Source organism: Malassezia globosa, assembly GCF_000181695.2.
Source record: "Malassezia globosa CBS 7966 chromosome Unknown mgl_sf_7.1, whole genome shotgun sequence".
NCBI classification, from domain to species: domain Eukaryota; kingdom Fungi; phylum Basidiomycota; class Malasseziomycetes; order Malasseziales; family Malasseziaceae; genus Malassezia; species Malassezia globosa.
Window position 1 is genome coordinate 472,220 of NW_001849865.1, and position 14,464 is coordinate 486,683.

At 52.2% G+C, this 14,464-nt stretch overlaps 5 protein-coding genes across 5 annotated transcripts; 3 read left to right on the plus strand and 2 right to left on the minus strand.

Annotated features, from left to right (window-relative positions):
- Positions 1-195: 195 nt before the first annotated feature.
- MGL_2994 (uncharacterized protein) lies at positions 196-4,326 on the minus strand (the record flags this gene model as incomplete). Its single annotated transcript, XM_001729956.1, has 1 exon — positions 196-4,326. One exon carries the CDS (start codon positions 4,324-4,326, stop codon positions 196-198), a length of 4,131 nt encoding a protein of 1,376 aa, XP_001730008.1.
- Positions 4,327-4,793: 467 nt separating this feature from the next.
- On the plus strand, positions 4,794-7,118 carry MGL_2995 (uncharacterized protein; the record flags this gene model as incomplete). Its single annotated transcript, XM_001729957.1, has 1 exon — positions 4,794-7,118. The coding sequence occupies one exon, from the start codon at positions 4,794-4,796 to the stop codon at positions 7,116-7,118; it is 2,325 nt and encodes a 774-aa protein (XP_001730009.1).
- A 123-nt stretch (positions 7,119-7,241) lies between these two features.
- Positions 7,242-10,307, minus strand: MGL_2996 (uncharacterized protein; the record flags this gene model as incomplete). The annotated part of the gene is made up of 1 exon (XM_001729958.1): positions 7,242-10,307. One exon carries the CDS (start codon positions 10,305-10,307, stop codon positions 7,242-7,244), a length of 3,066 nt encoding a protein of 1,021 aa, XP_001730010.1.
- A 475-nt stretch (positions 10,308-10,782) lies between these two features.
- MGL_2997 (uncharacterized protein) lies at positions 10,783-12,074 on the plus strand (the record flags this gene model as incomplete). The annotated part of the gene is made up of 2 exons (XM_001729959.1): positions 10,783-12,029; positions 12,068-12,074. 2 exons carry the CDS (start codon positions 10,783-10,785, stop codon positions 12,072-12,074), a joined length of 1,254 nt encoding a protein of 417 aa, XP_001730011.1.
- Positions 12,075-12,596: 522 nt separating this feature from the next.
- MGL_2998 (uncharacterized protein) lies at positions 12,597-14,342 on the plus strand (the record flags this gene model as incomplete). Its single annotated transcript, XM_001729960.1, has 1 exon — positions 12,597-14,342. One exon carries the CDS (start codon positions 12,597-12,599, stop codon positions 14,340-14,342), a length of 1,746 nt encoding a protein of 581 aa, XP_001730012.1.
- Between the last annotated feature and the right edge of the window lie 122 nt (positions 14,343-14,464).

Consider the following 14,464-nt stretch of genomic DNA (forward strand, 5'->3'; position numbering starts at 1 on the left):
CTTCTTTGATTTGACATCCGTTTTAGAGACGGGCTTCACAGGAGCTACCGCCGACTTGTCTTTCTTGCCCATGTTCAAGGAGGTACAAGAATAAAAAGTTAGATGCGATTCGCAAGAAAAAAGTTGTGGAATAGGAAAAAAAAAAAAAAAAAAAAAAAAAACATGCATGTTGACTAATCTATATGTGGAGAATCACTATCGGTCAAATACCAACTGACGTGGTGGAGCAAGTGTTGGTTTTTGACTGACAAGGGCTGGCATACCTGTCCCAACGGTCTGAGCGGGGTTGCCCATAATAATACTCTCACTAACGCCCGAAATCGAGTCAGACTTGCCAAAGAGCGCCGCATCGAAGAGGTGGTCTGTCGTTTTCTCGAATGAAGCAAGCATCAACACGGAGTCCTTCATTTTAGCCACACCGAACCGAGTAATGCCAAGGACCTCACCTTTGTACGTCATGACATCTGCGAGGAGCATGACGTGCCGTGGATCAATAGACATACCATGACTCGCCATTGTATAGTCAATTTCGCGGTAAATTGAACTGCGAGCAGCCTCAATGCCTAGCACCTGCTGCATTTCCATCACATGGTTCGTGTGCGTATGTGTGCCAACGACACCTTCCGTCGTCATGACTTCACGGAGACCGTATCCTTCAACGAGGAGCTTTCGCTGGCCTTTCTCGTCACTGATAACAGCACGACTAGCATGAGGAATGCCCTTGATGACGACTTTTGGCAGTTGGCGCTTTAGTTGCTTCAGGGAATAGTATACATCCTTCTCTTTCTCGTCAGGGTGAATATAAATCTGCAAACGGTCTTGATTCGGTAGGACAATGATGCGCTCCTCTTTGATCTTCATGCGAGGCATCGCAACAATGGCGCGCTTGATATCGTCGAGCGTCACCTCCAGCTGGAGCTTTTGAATAGCCGCCGTATCAATGTCAATGCCAATGTAAGTGTACGTGCCGGACCAGGCCTCTTCAATAACAGATGCAACGTCACCAAGATACGTCTTTTCAATACGACCCTTGACAATTCGCGCAGCTTGTTCACTCTTTTCGCTCACAAGCGTGGCCGCAATGATCGGTGTATTAATGACTTTGGCCGCATTGATAATTTCCTTGATACGCGGCACACCAAGAGTTACGTTCATGGACGCGACACCTGCAAAGTGGAAGGTCTTGAGCGTCATCTGCGTACCAGGCTCACCGATGGACTGTGCACCGACGGCACCGACAGCGGAGCCTGGTTCAATCTTGGCACGCATGTACTTATCCCAGCACAAGTTAATAAACTCCAGTATGGTTGCTTCTGAAACGCGCACTTTGTTCTCGACCACAGCCCGCTGCGCATCGTCAGCACCAAGTGACAGGTCAGTATCTACATCCCAGTCGCCATCGCGCTCCAGAGCTGGGTACATGCCGTAGGCTTCGCGAGTCTCGGCCATGCGTTTCGCCACTTGTTCGTAACAGAATTCTCGCACCTGGTCGATGTATTTGGATGTGCATACACGTTCAAAGCGGTCTTGTGATAGTAAATGGTTGACCAAGTCCATGACTTCGTACGGAAGGAGGTAACGGCTCGGTACATCCGCTGTCTTAGCTGAGGCGTGGCGGAACGTGCGGTTATATTCGACAGGTAGAGCATTCCCTTCCAGCTCGGCAGGATCGAGACCATCATCCCCGTACAGAAACTGAACGACACCACCCTCCGAATTTCGTACGGAGAAGTCGTAATGCGTCGACAAGTCTTCAAGAGCCTTCATGAGTCGACGCTGCATGTACCCAGTTTCAGCAGTCTTGACGGCGGTATCAACGAGACCCTCACGGCCACTGATGGCATGGAACAGGAATTCTGTAGGCTCGAGACCTGAGAAGAAACTGTTCCGAACAAACCCTTTCGAAGGAGGGTCCTTGGACTTCTTCGGGAAGTGCGGGAGCGAGCGATCTTGGAAGCCATTTGGCACACGCGAGCCAGAAATGATCTGCTGGCCGACACATGCAACCATTTGTGCCACGTTAATTTTCGAGCCTTTCGAGCCACACACAGACATCAAAAGGGCCGCGTTGTGTCGACTGAGCTCTGTCATACAGATTTCACCCACATCACTACGCACACTCGATAAAACGCCGGAAATCTTGCTTTCAAGCGTCTGCTCCTGGTCACAACCTGGCAAGTTTTCAAGTTTGCCACGCTTTGCAAGCTCAATCAGGTCACGACACTGCCGGTACGCAATCTCAACGTTCCTGTCTTTGGTTTCGCGCAAATGCTGTCCAGGGGTGACGTCACCGATGCCGAGTGAGAACCCCTGGTTCGAAAGCCATCTCGCACACGTCTTAGCGAGTCGATTCATCGAAGCCACAGCAGCATCAGGCCCATAGTCGCGCAAAATCACACCAAACACTGACTGCTTTTTACCGTCGCCGACGGTAGCTTTATCCATTACACCACACAGCACTTCACTGTTTTGGATCACAAGGTAACCATCGTTTGGCGACATCTCGTTTACATGACCATCGCGGGGCTTCTCAAATGTTCGACAGCGTGCCTCGAGGTTCACAAGGACGGGGGACTGCTTGTTTGGACGGATCATGCAGCTGAACAGCTGCTTTCCCGTCCAGAGACGCACAGGCTTAAGGATCGCTGGCGGCGGAAGATCAATATGCAGTGACGCATCCCCAAAGTACGAGCAGATCTGAACAAACTGCGCACGAGTAAAGAAGCGGCCGCGCCGCGAGAGAAGGAAAGCGGCTGTGATGAAGTCCTGCGTCGCTGCGACGATTGGCTCCCCGTTTCGTGGCGTCACGAGATTATGCTTCACGCCCATCAACGTAAGGGCCTCGGTCCGAGCTTCCTCCGTCTGAGGCACATGCATGTTCATTTCATCACCGTCAAAGTCTGCGTTGTAAGGACTGCACACACATTCGTTAAGGCGGAATGTGCGCCATGGTCGGATCTTGGCGCGATGACACATAATCGACAGCTTGTGCAGACTTGGTTGTCGGTTGAACAAGACAATATCGCCATCGCGGATGTGGCGCTCCACGATGTCACCGACACGCAGATTCGCAGCGATGTCATCGCGCATGCCAGGGAACTTGAGGAAACGCTTGAACCCGTCGCGCCCATTTACATGGTAGTTAGCGCCGGGGTGGGTATCGGTGCCGTTCCGGACCGCCTGGCGCATAGCCTCAATGTTGTGGGCAAATACGCGCTCTGGGTACGTGAGGATCTTGGCGACTCGCTCAGGCACGGCAATTTCGTCGATCGCCAGATTCGGGTCTGGCGAAATGACTGTGCGACCGGAAAAGTCGACGCGCTTGCCACTAAGGTTGCCACGGAAACGACCCTGCTTGCCCTTGAGTCGCTGACAGAAGCCGCGAATTGGCTTGTGGCCGCTCATGGGCGGCACACCAGGCATCTCCGAGTTGATGTACAAGGCGACACTCAGCTGAAGAAAATCCCATTGCTCAACCAGCTGTGCGGTCGTTGTGCCTTTGCTGCCTTTCGTGAGGCCAGACTTGATGATGTTGTTGGTAAAGACGATTTCTGTGAGCTTGACAGTGAGGTCATCTTCATTCGTAGCGCCGTCCTGAGCGACACTGGGCCGAATGCACACAGGGGGCACGCAAATGTACTGCCAGATGTACTCTTCTGGCCGACCGAACTGGGGCTTAAGCGCGAGAAGCTCGCAGTCTTCGTCAGAAATACGGCGGAACAAGTCCAGTACACGCAAGGGATTCAGATCTTCTTGCGCCTTGTTCAAGTGCGGCGCCAGTTCGCCATTGCCCATACTGACGGCTGTCGAGAAGGTTTTGCGGAATTCCAACTGTTCCTCTTCGGTCTTTTTCTGCCGAAACTTCTCGTGGACAATTTTCAAGACGCCCGCCTTCTTAACAGTACCATTTGTCGAGCCGCAGTGTGGGCAATATAGCATCTTACGGGCTGCAGCGTTGACAGCTTTGAATGTCTGTGCGCGCTGTAGATTTTCAAGCCCCGGTCGGCGAAAGCGCCGAAGAAATCGTCGGCGATCAGGTTCTTCTAACAGCACGCGAGCGCACGACTTGCAAATCATTTGAAGAATGCTGACAACATGCTTGAAAAAGCCGACGTGGAAGACAGGCAGCACCAGCTTGATGTAACCATAGTGACCTACGCAATCAGCCATGCGTTGACCACAGGTTTCACACGTGCTAACCTTGTCACTCACGCCCATCCGACGATCAAGCACACCGCCTCGGCGTGGATCTCGGTTTGGAAGGTCGTAGATGTCGCGGGTAACGACCTCCAGTTCCGCAAGATTCACGATCTCTTGCTTCGACATGACGCCGAACTGAATGTTTTTACTGGGCGTGGTTAGTGCATCTCCTTCTTTCAAAGCAAGCAGACTCTCTCTGCCTCTTGTTCCCCCTCATGTTCTTCGACCCGTTTACGTACATCTTCTTTGGTGCATCCTGGACACTGGTATGTCAGTCACTATGGTCGCGCGGGTCTCCATACGTACACTAACTCCTTCATCTTGCACGTGTAGATGGCAGCACAAGGTGCAGGATGGCCTCGTTGTCACCCGATCGTGTGGGAATAGTGGGCACGCCTTTGGAGCTATACACTCTAGCCCACACCACACAAGCTGCGAGAGTTACGACTGCTTGCCAGAGAAAAATTGGGATGGGTGACGAATGGCAGAAAAATTGGTCGTGTTTTCATTTGCCACATGGAAAAAAGGGCCTTGACGTCGACAAGTGGCGACAAGTATGTGTCAGAAAAAATGTTTCGCAAACCAATGGATGCATGGACCAACCATTGCATGTCCTGCTGGATGCTGCGTGCACGCAACGCGATGCGTCGCGTGAGCTCATCGATGCCTTAGCAGCTGTCCAGAACGTTGATGTGAATGAGGCCGAGGCATGGGCCGATCAACTGAGGAAAGAAGTTGCTAGTCCACAAAGCGATCGACGCATACAAGTGATGGCGCTGGTGGGGTTCGTGTGTCTAGCGAATGCGCCCCTTGCAATGGGTCTTGTAGATGCATCACTCTTCGATATGCTTGCTTCACTTACGAACGCGTCTTCAAACGAAATAGAAACGTGTGCCATGGCGCATTTGCTCAGTGAAGGAGCGTCTCACACTGCGCTACGGTCCAAGCTTGCTACGCGACCCAGCATAGAACATTGGCTCTCCGCGCATGCCCAGAGCTCCCTCACCGATGAACGTGTGCAAGTGTGTCTTGACCTCGTGCGCATCAAGTTCGCGATCGGTACCAATAAAAGGCAGCATGCCCTTTCCCTGCCATTTGACACATGTAAACTGATGTTCGAGACATTCTGTGCATTCCTCGAGTCGGCCTCTGTGTATGAAAAGCAGGAGCTTCTGTCATTTGATCCAGCGCAAGTAGCCATAGCTGACGCGCTCGAGGGTTTGTTCTATCTTGTGTCGATGCCTGCGCTGCGTGTGGCGTTGAGTGAACGGACTCGGACGCTGCATGTTCTGGCCCTGTTCCTTGGGGCGTCAACAAAGAGAAAGACCCTGTTCCCCCCGCGTGGGTCATCCAACAGGGATCACAGCAATAGTGAAGATCTCTCTCCTTCCGATGACGGCAATATCAATCGTCTTTCTGTGTATGATGATCTCGATATGCAAACGATCTCCACGGGACCGACACATGCATATGTGGTAACGTCGATCCTCACTACCATGACGGCATACCCGCCTGTGCTTAGCGCGCAGGATCGGCAGATCGATGCACTGCGTCGCTCAGCTCTCAAGCGTGCGAACCCACACCAAGAACATGGCCACAGTGCTGATGCTCAAGAGCATAGTGATGCTGAACATCTCGCACCCACTGCTACTGCGAAGCGTGTGCGTCTGCTAGTCGAGGCGGGTCTCTTACCTTCGCTTGTTGCCCTGGCTATGGCCCCATCGACGGCAAGCGACTCGCATCTCGTGCCGCTGCGTCGGCAGCTTCAGCTCCTGTTCCTCTCTCTTGTAACGGAGCAGGATGCAAAATTCCGTGGTCGTCTTCTTCAACAGGGCATCAGTCGGGCGCTCTTGTCGCTGTCGCAGCAAGTATATGCGAGGGCGACATCGTCGCCGACGACTGTGGAAGCGGATGATCTTTTGCCATTTCAGGCGCTTGCCAAACTCAGCATATCGACCAATCCTGCACTGATGTACGGCCTCGATGGTACGTCAGCACGTGCTGCAACATATCTCGCCGTGCTGTTTCTTGCGCCGTCGTCCTCATTGCTGCAGGTATTTGAGGCAGCTCTAGCTCTTACGAATCTTGCGAGCATGTCGCCTGCGATGGCAACGCTTGTTGCCCACACCTCATATGGGCCATCGGAGCATAAGGATGTGGCTAATGCCATTGTGCCGATGTTCTTGCAGTTCGATTCAGTCATGCTCCGTCGTGCTCTCATGGAGCTACTTTGCAACTTGGTGCAGGACGAAAGTGTATACGCACATTGGTCAGGCGAAGGCGATTTGGATACTTCTCGTGAAACGGACATCAAGCACAATGGCGACGAACAGAATGGCGATCTTGTTGTTGATGACCGTTCACCTACCTCTGCGGCGACTCTAGATGCGGCAGAGTCAGTTCGTTCCTCTACTCTTCGTTTGCACACTGCTCATGGGCGTCTACAATTCCTACTCACTTTGTTGATGGTACCTACAGATGCTCATGAGACAGCACTTGTCAAGGCTGTAGCTGGTCTTGTTGCAATGCTGGGAGCTTCACCAGTCACCTGTGAGCAACTCGTTCATATGCCGCATTCAAAGCTGCGCAACGTCGCTGACCTTCTTGAGTCGACAGAGCTCTCGCCCATGGATACACATGAGCTTGCGATCCGGACATTGACCATTGTCTCGTGCATGACTGACTATGCCCAGTGGCTCGGCCCATCCGCACGGACTGACAGCATACGTCGCGTCCTTAAGGTGACTGGTCTCGTTGCAGCTGTGCAGCACTACCTGCAGCGTCACTTGACGTCTACAGCCCGTGCACAGCAAGACGACGTTGTCAGCGTACAAAAGCACGCGGTGACCCTCGCTGTCAGCATATTCAAGACTATGGCCACGTGGAACGAAACGTGCGCTATTAAAGTGGGCGCTTAGCGTGTATCGGAACAAGACCACGCATCTACTGCAGCGTGGCCATCTGTAGATGTATTCGATGGGCGTGTGTCACCCTGACTCAAACGATCCAGTATTCACGCTATAGAGCTTCACCTACGCCCGTTAGCGGATCCGCACAGTGACTGAAGGCACCTCGACATCCTCGCCATTGCGGTCGTCGGCCATGATCTCAATGCTGAGGAACTCGTGGCACTGGTCAATAGGTTTCTTGGTGACATGCTCAACCAGCTCGCGCATGCGCATCGGCAGACGCTCCTCCTTCTTCTTCGGTGGCATGAAGTCCGCATACAACATCGCCATGTTGCCTGACACGAGCGTGATGTCCAGGCCATGCTTGTCGTGGAAGTACTGGATAAAGTCACGCAAAGGCATATCATCGACCTCAAAGCGCGACCAGAGCGTCCACTCTTCATCGTTGAACTTGTGCACGGGCGCCGGCATGGGATCACTGAATGCAATGAAAGGAAGGGCCAAGTTTACAAACGCATTTGAGTACGACTCGAGCTTTCGCTTGTGGTCCAGTAGTTTATAAAGCTCCAAGTTTACAAGTCCTGTCACAAGCGCAGTCGTCGTGGCAATGGCGGGAATGATCTTGCCGGCAATACCCTTGGTGGTGTAGCGATCCACAGGCTCAATCTGGTAGTTCGTCGCACGCAGATTCGAGGCGGCCGTGATGAAGTCGATGTGGTGGTTCGTGTCATCGTCCTTCTCGAAATCGGCCGGGCTCATCCGGTAGCCGGCCATCGATGATGGCGCTGGTAGGGTCGAGGCGACTTCCTCTACATTTGCCTGATCTTCCGCCGCATTGCTGCCACCGCCACTTGTCGGCGCCGGATCGTTGTCATTGATCTGTACCTTTGCTTCCCGCGGCACAAACTCCGGCACTCGCACTCGCGATGCGACGTCCGCAATGTGTGCCACGTCCGTCGAACCATGCAGGCCATAGTTGAATGCATGGATGTTGGCCGCCGCCACAATATAGGCCAAGTGCAGTTCGTTGTGAGCGTCAAACACAAGCGGCTTCGGTGCACGCTTTGGTCCACTCCAGAACGGTTGGCCTGTGGTTGTCTTCGCATCAGGCGGCAAGTTGAACAGCAACTGCTTGATGATGTTAACATAATTCTCTTCAAACTTCAGTCGCGCCCACACAATGCAGGCATCAAATGTCTGTGGCCTAGCATCAACCAAGTATTCCTTGATCTGCTCGACTTGTTGGGCATAACCCGAGTCTCCTGCTGATGCAAGGGAAGACAGGTAGTCGCTCTGTGTCAAGTACTGATTCACATTAGCAGCTGGCTTCTCAAACAACTCGTCAAATTGCTCACGAGCCCACTGGATCGTGTGCTCAATCTGGTTCGGGAAGTTCTTGAGCGTGCATACGGGGATGGACTTCTCAGGCGGGTCCTGCGACGATGAATACGACTCCGTCAGGTCAGGCACCACGACCTGTGTGTTTGCCTTTGTACCCAGAGTGCCGGACTCTAGCAAGGGCTTACGGAAAAACACGCAGCGACTGTCCATGTAGTGACGCGCTGCCACGTTGTCAAGCGCATTCGTAACGCCATCAAGCCCATCGAAAAAGCTCCGGTCGTACACGTTCTCTGTCTCTGGTCCAACGCGGTGCTGGAATGTTGTGATCTTGCCTTTCAACTCTGGGTTCATGTCTACAACAGCCTCGGCCGCGGTGTCAGACTTGAACTTGCCGACGTCCTTCGTGCGGAAGAGGAACTGCCGGTTCAGATTGCTCTTTTCAATTGTGTCTAGGTCCGTCACAAAGATCTGGCCCTGTGGACCTGTTCCAAGCCCCATCATACTCCAATTCTTCAGCATTTCGCAGCCGATGGCACCACTGCCGACCAAAAATTCACGCGTATTGGCGATGCGCTCCTGGAACTTTTTTCCGAACACAGCAATCTGTCCATCGTACCGCGACCCGATAGGGGCAAATTCAGACTCCGGCAGCGATGGCACTTCTTTCGGCAAAGCTTCCAGCACGTCCACGTACATGTGCTGTAAAAGGGGATGGAATTTGCCACTGCAAGCCTTCAGCACCTCCTGTGCAACAAAGCCTCCAATAAACGCGACCATAGGTGACAAGTCGCCAGTCGCTTGGAAAGCGAGTTCAGTGGTGAGCCAGGTTGCAAGTTTGTTCGCCTCCTCGCCCTCAGGCAGCTGGCCGCGAGACTGAAGAATCGCCTGAGCTTGCTCAACCACGGCACGAGCATCTTCCTTACTACGGGGGCGAGGTGAGCGGCCGTGTTGCTCCTCGAACGACGACAGTGCCTCAAATGCTGCATGCAGAATGATCGGCCGATCCATTTTCGCGAAATCGGATATGATGCACTCCGGCGCCGTAAGGCTTTCACGCAGCGACTTGAAGTTCAGAAACTCGGGCATCTTCACTTGCTTGAACAGACCGCCACCTTTGTATTGACCAAACGAACTTGTGTCGCCGATCGTGAATGTGTAGGGTCCTTTAACCGTGACACGACGAGGCTCGATTCCATTCAACTCCGTCATGCCCTGCACTTCCGAAAACGTCACAAAGTCACCATCCTGCAGCCCATGGCGCTTTTCATCAATGGTCGTTACAAGACCCTCCTTATCCTGGGTGACTGACACGACAATTCCATCCATAGGTGGCTCCCCATTCGTATCCTTACAAGTAAAGTTTGTGCCCAGGTCTGCAAACACTGTGCCGAACAAGCCTCGCACATCCGCCGACAAGAAGTGTGTGCCTGAGCCATGGGTCATATCATTCACGCGCAGCTGCTCACTCAGCAGAGCATGTGTCATCACTACTACCTTGAACGACTGTAGCGTCTCTTTATCAAGTGAAGGCACATCAAGCGCCTTGACGGGCACATAAGAATTCAACTCTGCAAGACGTGACGCAGTCGCAGAGGCGCGCGTCACACCAGGCTTCCCAACATCTTCCTTTCGCAGAAAGAATTGTGAGCTCAGATCGCTCATCATGACAGGGTTAGGGTCGTATAAGGTGACACTCTTCACACCCGCGAGTGCAATATTCTTAGCAATCTCTGCGCCAAGTCCAAGCGCACCGACGATCAGCACATTGCTGGATGACATTTGCTTCATAGCATCGTGTCCTAAGACGTACAGCTGCCGGCTATACAGCGACTCGTCAATGGTATCTTTCGAGGACATGATCGATGCGGAGCTGAAAGTGTCGTCGAGTAAGCAGCGCATCGCCACACAATTTTCACCAAATCTGTCAGTCCTGAGGGTGCCACACGGGCGCCCGCTGCTGTGTCGCCTGCTATTCGCTCGATATTTTGGCCTACAGCCCGCCGGCCACGCTTGCCTGATGGTCCACCCCCACCGACACCCCAGCGGGTTGATTACGCAATTATGCTTATATAATACTTTTAAGTCGCTGCTTCTGCCTCATCGCCCATTATTTAACTATTTTTGAGCGCCGTAGCGCCATTTAACCCTGACGCAGCTAATAATATCCCAATCACGAGAGGCCCTGATTGACGGAGTCAAACCCAAACGGATTTGGCTCGTTTGTGCGTTTACATCTCTTGAAGTTTGCTGGGGAGAAAGGAAGGAGGCTGTGAGTCGATTTTGTGCTCCTGTCTTTTGATCCTGGGTACAAGCGCATATCTTGTTGAACAACATGTCTGAGTACGACATGCACATGTCGAATACCAGCCGCTCCACTGGCCCACACAGTCGGCGTAGGCAAGGCTCACATTTTTCCGCGAATACTGGCAGCCTTGCTGGCGTCCCAACGGCGGCTGAAACTGCTACAGCTGGTCGTGGCCACGCAAATGGGACCGAGTCGGCCCCTGTTGTCCCGCAGCCGCCCACGCCACAGCACATGAATATTTCCCTGAAGGATCTAAACGGACCATTGACAGGAGATAGCGAGTTGGGCGGTGCACCTCCCAGTCCTAGCACACTAACAGACATAATCTTGTCCTTACATGCATCTTTATATGGTGCAAAGCGGCAAGTAGATGAAATCCACGAAATGGTCCGGCGCTACTATGACGTGAATGCAGTGTTTGACAGTCCTCTTGTTTCTGCACATGGGCGCGATCGTATCATTGACCAGTTCGTGCTCGCTTTTGCTCTGCCCGGACTTGAGGTTCGTTCTGAGCTAAGAGATGTGATTTGTAGTGACTTTGAATTCGACGGCACACGTGCGGGTATCATTGATCACACTATCACTGTCACGTTTTTCCCCAACCTCTTTGGCTCTTCTTCACAAGAACAAGATGTGGGCATACACACACCTGGAACTAGCCACGGCAATGTTACGCCGCACCCGTTCTTAAACTACCCCACGTCTGCCGGTCATCAGGGTGCTTATCCGATGCGGCGTCATAGCTCCGGCTTTTTCTCCAGTCCACGAACCCCATCCACGCCTTTTTGGCAGCCGAGTAGCTCGTACGTCGGCGGCTCGAATTGGAACACACGACCACGCCCGCCCGCCATAATGCAGCAAGGAAGCATGCCATCGTCACAGGCTCAGTCATCTCATCTGTCACTTAGTCCAGGTGTGATTGACTCACATGGGCCATCCTTACCGAGTCCGCGCGACGGCGTCAGAGCAACTTGCACGCCTGTGACACCCACCACACCTGTCGCTCGAATGATGTCTTCGCCTGTGCCTGCAATGCCTGTTGATGCCGCAAAATCTCATTGGAATGCACCCCAAGGCCTTGGTCGACGTTCGGTGTGGTCTCTATTGTACGACTTGTTACGTCCGTCTCAGGCACTGCGGATCATTTTTTCTCTTGAGCTAAGTCTTTTCAGTCGCTTGGAGTTCAATGAGGCTGGGCGGATCGTCCGTCATGAAGATACCTGGAGTGTGCGAGAATTGGTCGTTGGCATGTTACCGTTCTTTTCCCTGTGTATGTATGATGGTTGTTGTGCATGAACTAACGCGATATCAGTCTATAATATCCAGCGATTCATTCTTGGATTGTTTGTTTCAGTTTGGGTGCGATTTCGCCAAGATAATATAAGGTAAAGCAGGATATGTATGGTGATAACGTGTATGCTACACCGTCTCGTCGCCTGACCGGGCTCCTGCATCCATTGTTCTTGTTGTTGTACATAATATTCATACCTAGAGTTCATGTCTTGTGGAGGTGGAGTCCCACGTTAGTCGCTTCTCGACTGACGCATGGACTTTTATCTGCTTATGCAAGTGGATGTTCGCCGAGAATCTAACTGTTCCTTGTGATCAAGATTTTATAAGGATGTCGTTCAGAGTCTGAAGTTTCGTTTTCCTTACCCCACCCTATCTTTTTCAGCGACCCTCTCGCTTTCTCTCTTGCACCTGTTGTGTGCCAACTGGCTTGGTACACTCTCCCTTAAACCCTTTGCATATCCCCTTATTCTATCCCTGCAAAGTTCTTTTTCCAGACACTGGTTGTCTTGTTCCCCACATCCTGAACTGTTCATTACATTATCCAGACCATGAAATTCTCCGTGTTTGTTCTAACAGCTATTTCAATGGCTGCCATTAGTGTGCATGGTGTGCCTATTGATGTACGTGGAGAGCATGCGCATTCATCGAGTTCGTCGGCTGGCCCGACGTCCGTTGAGGTGCAAACGGAAAATACCAACAATTTGGGTCTGGGATTGAATAACCTTCAGCAGACAGCCGATGGTCAGCACCCTGTTATTCTGAGTGGTGTAGCGAATGGGCTTGCTGGCTTCCCGCACCTGTCCAGCAAAAGTAAGAGTCAAAGTCAAGGTCATGTCAAGACAATCTATCACAATGATAACGTTCTTGGCACTGTTCCGACGTTGGAAGAGTTTCGAAGTCAGGGTCACCAAAGAGTCATTGAACAACTCAAAGCCGAAACGTCTCAGGGAAGTCTTTCGCCTGAGCAACTTGCTCGAGTCAGTTCCTCTTTACGTGTCCTTACCGCCTCCAAGACTGCAACTTCTACGTCGTCGTCCTCAGCCAGTAAGGCGACCAAGACAGGTCACACTTCGCATCACGAAAAGCACAGCAAACGACCTAAGCATTCAAACAAGAAGAATGGTTCACAACGCTCATATCATGCTAACCATGTAAGCAAGGCGCGATCAAGCAGGAACTCGTTTATGCGGCATGCCTCAAAGCACCCGAAGACGACGTTGTCGAAGCAAGCAGTGAGCCCAATGCCAACTGTCTCATTGCCAAGCAAGTCGTCGGCGTTACTCGCTTCGATTTCTAGCGTTGCCCAGTCCTTACTCAAGCGCGACGAAAATGTACAGTCGAACGTGTTTGAGGCCGTGCAATCGATTTCGGATGGCAGCACAGTCGCAGATGTCACTTCATCGACTGCCACTGCAACGACCCGAGTGGATACTGCTTCTGCCAAGCCAACATCATTGGCATCAAAAAAGAGGAAGGGCATGCGCCGTTGCCGCCCGCGGTCTTCAAAGAAGGTGGCTGATAACAACAACAACATCAATGCTTACCAGACTGACGATAGTGACAACAGTTCTCCTAGCTCGACTTCGAACAGCAAATCAGGCAAGTCCGACTCCTCTTCAAGCTCTCACTCGAGCAAGCACCATGACCCCAAGTCAACCTCGATGTCAAGCTCTTACTCGAGCAAGCATCACGGCCACAAGTCAAACTCGATGTCGAGCTCTCACTCGAGCAAGCATCACGGCCACAAGTCAAACTCGATGTCGAGCTCTCACTCGAGCAAGCATCACGGCCACAAGTCAAGCTCTTCCAGCTCTAGCCCAAGCAGCCACCACCACCACCATCACCATCACCATCACCATCACCATCACCATCATACAAACTCGTCCTCTTCTAGCACTCCTTCAGGCCATCACCACCACAAGACAAGCTCATCATCGTCGTCTCGCAGCTCGCCAAGCTCGAGCTCAAGCTCTAGCAAGAGTCACAAGATGAGGTCTTCTTCGTCAAGCAACTCGCCAAGCTCGAGCTCGAGCTCCAGCAAGAGTCACAAGACAAGGTCGTCGTCGTCAAGCAAGTCGAGCTCGACGTCATCAGATCGTTCCTCCACCTCGCCAACCTCCAGCTCTAGCTCAAGGGCCAAGTCCACCACCTCCTCGTCATCTTCAAATGAGCATGGTGTGACTGTGTCGCAAGGCAGCTCGGAAGATTTGCATGGGGCGAAGACAATGTCTTTCTCTGATGATGACTCTGTCGGTCAGGAAGCCTCAGACATTTTTGATCAACTTCTTAACTAATGAGACATTGTGGTTGTTGTACACATAACCGTATATATTTGTACACACTTGTTGGTAGTCTTGTAAATGCTAAGATGATGAGTTGTTCTATTATCAAGCTGTACAGAAACTACGTAAGGTCG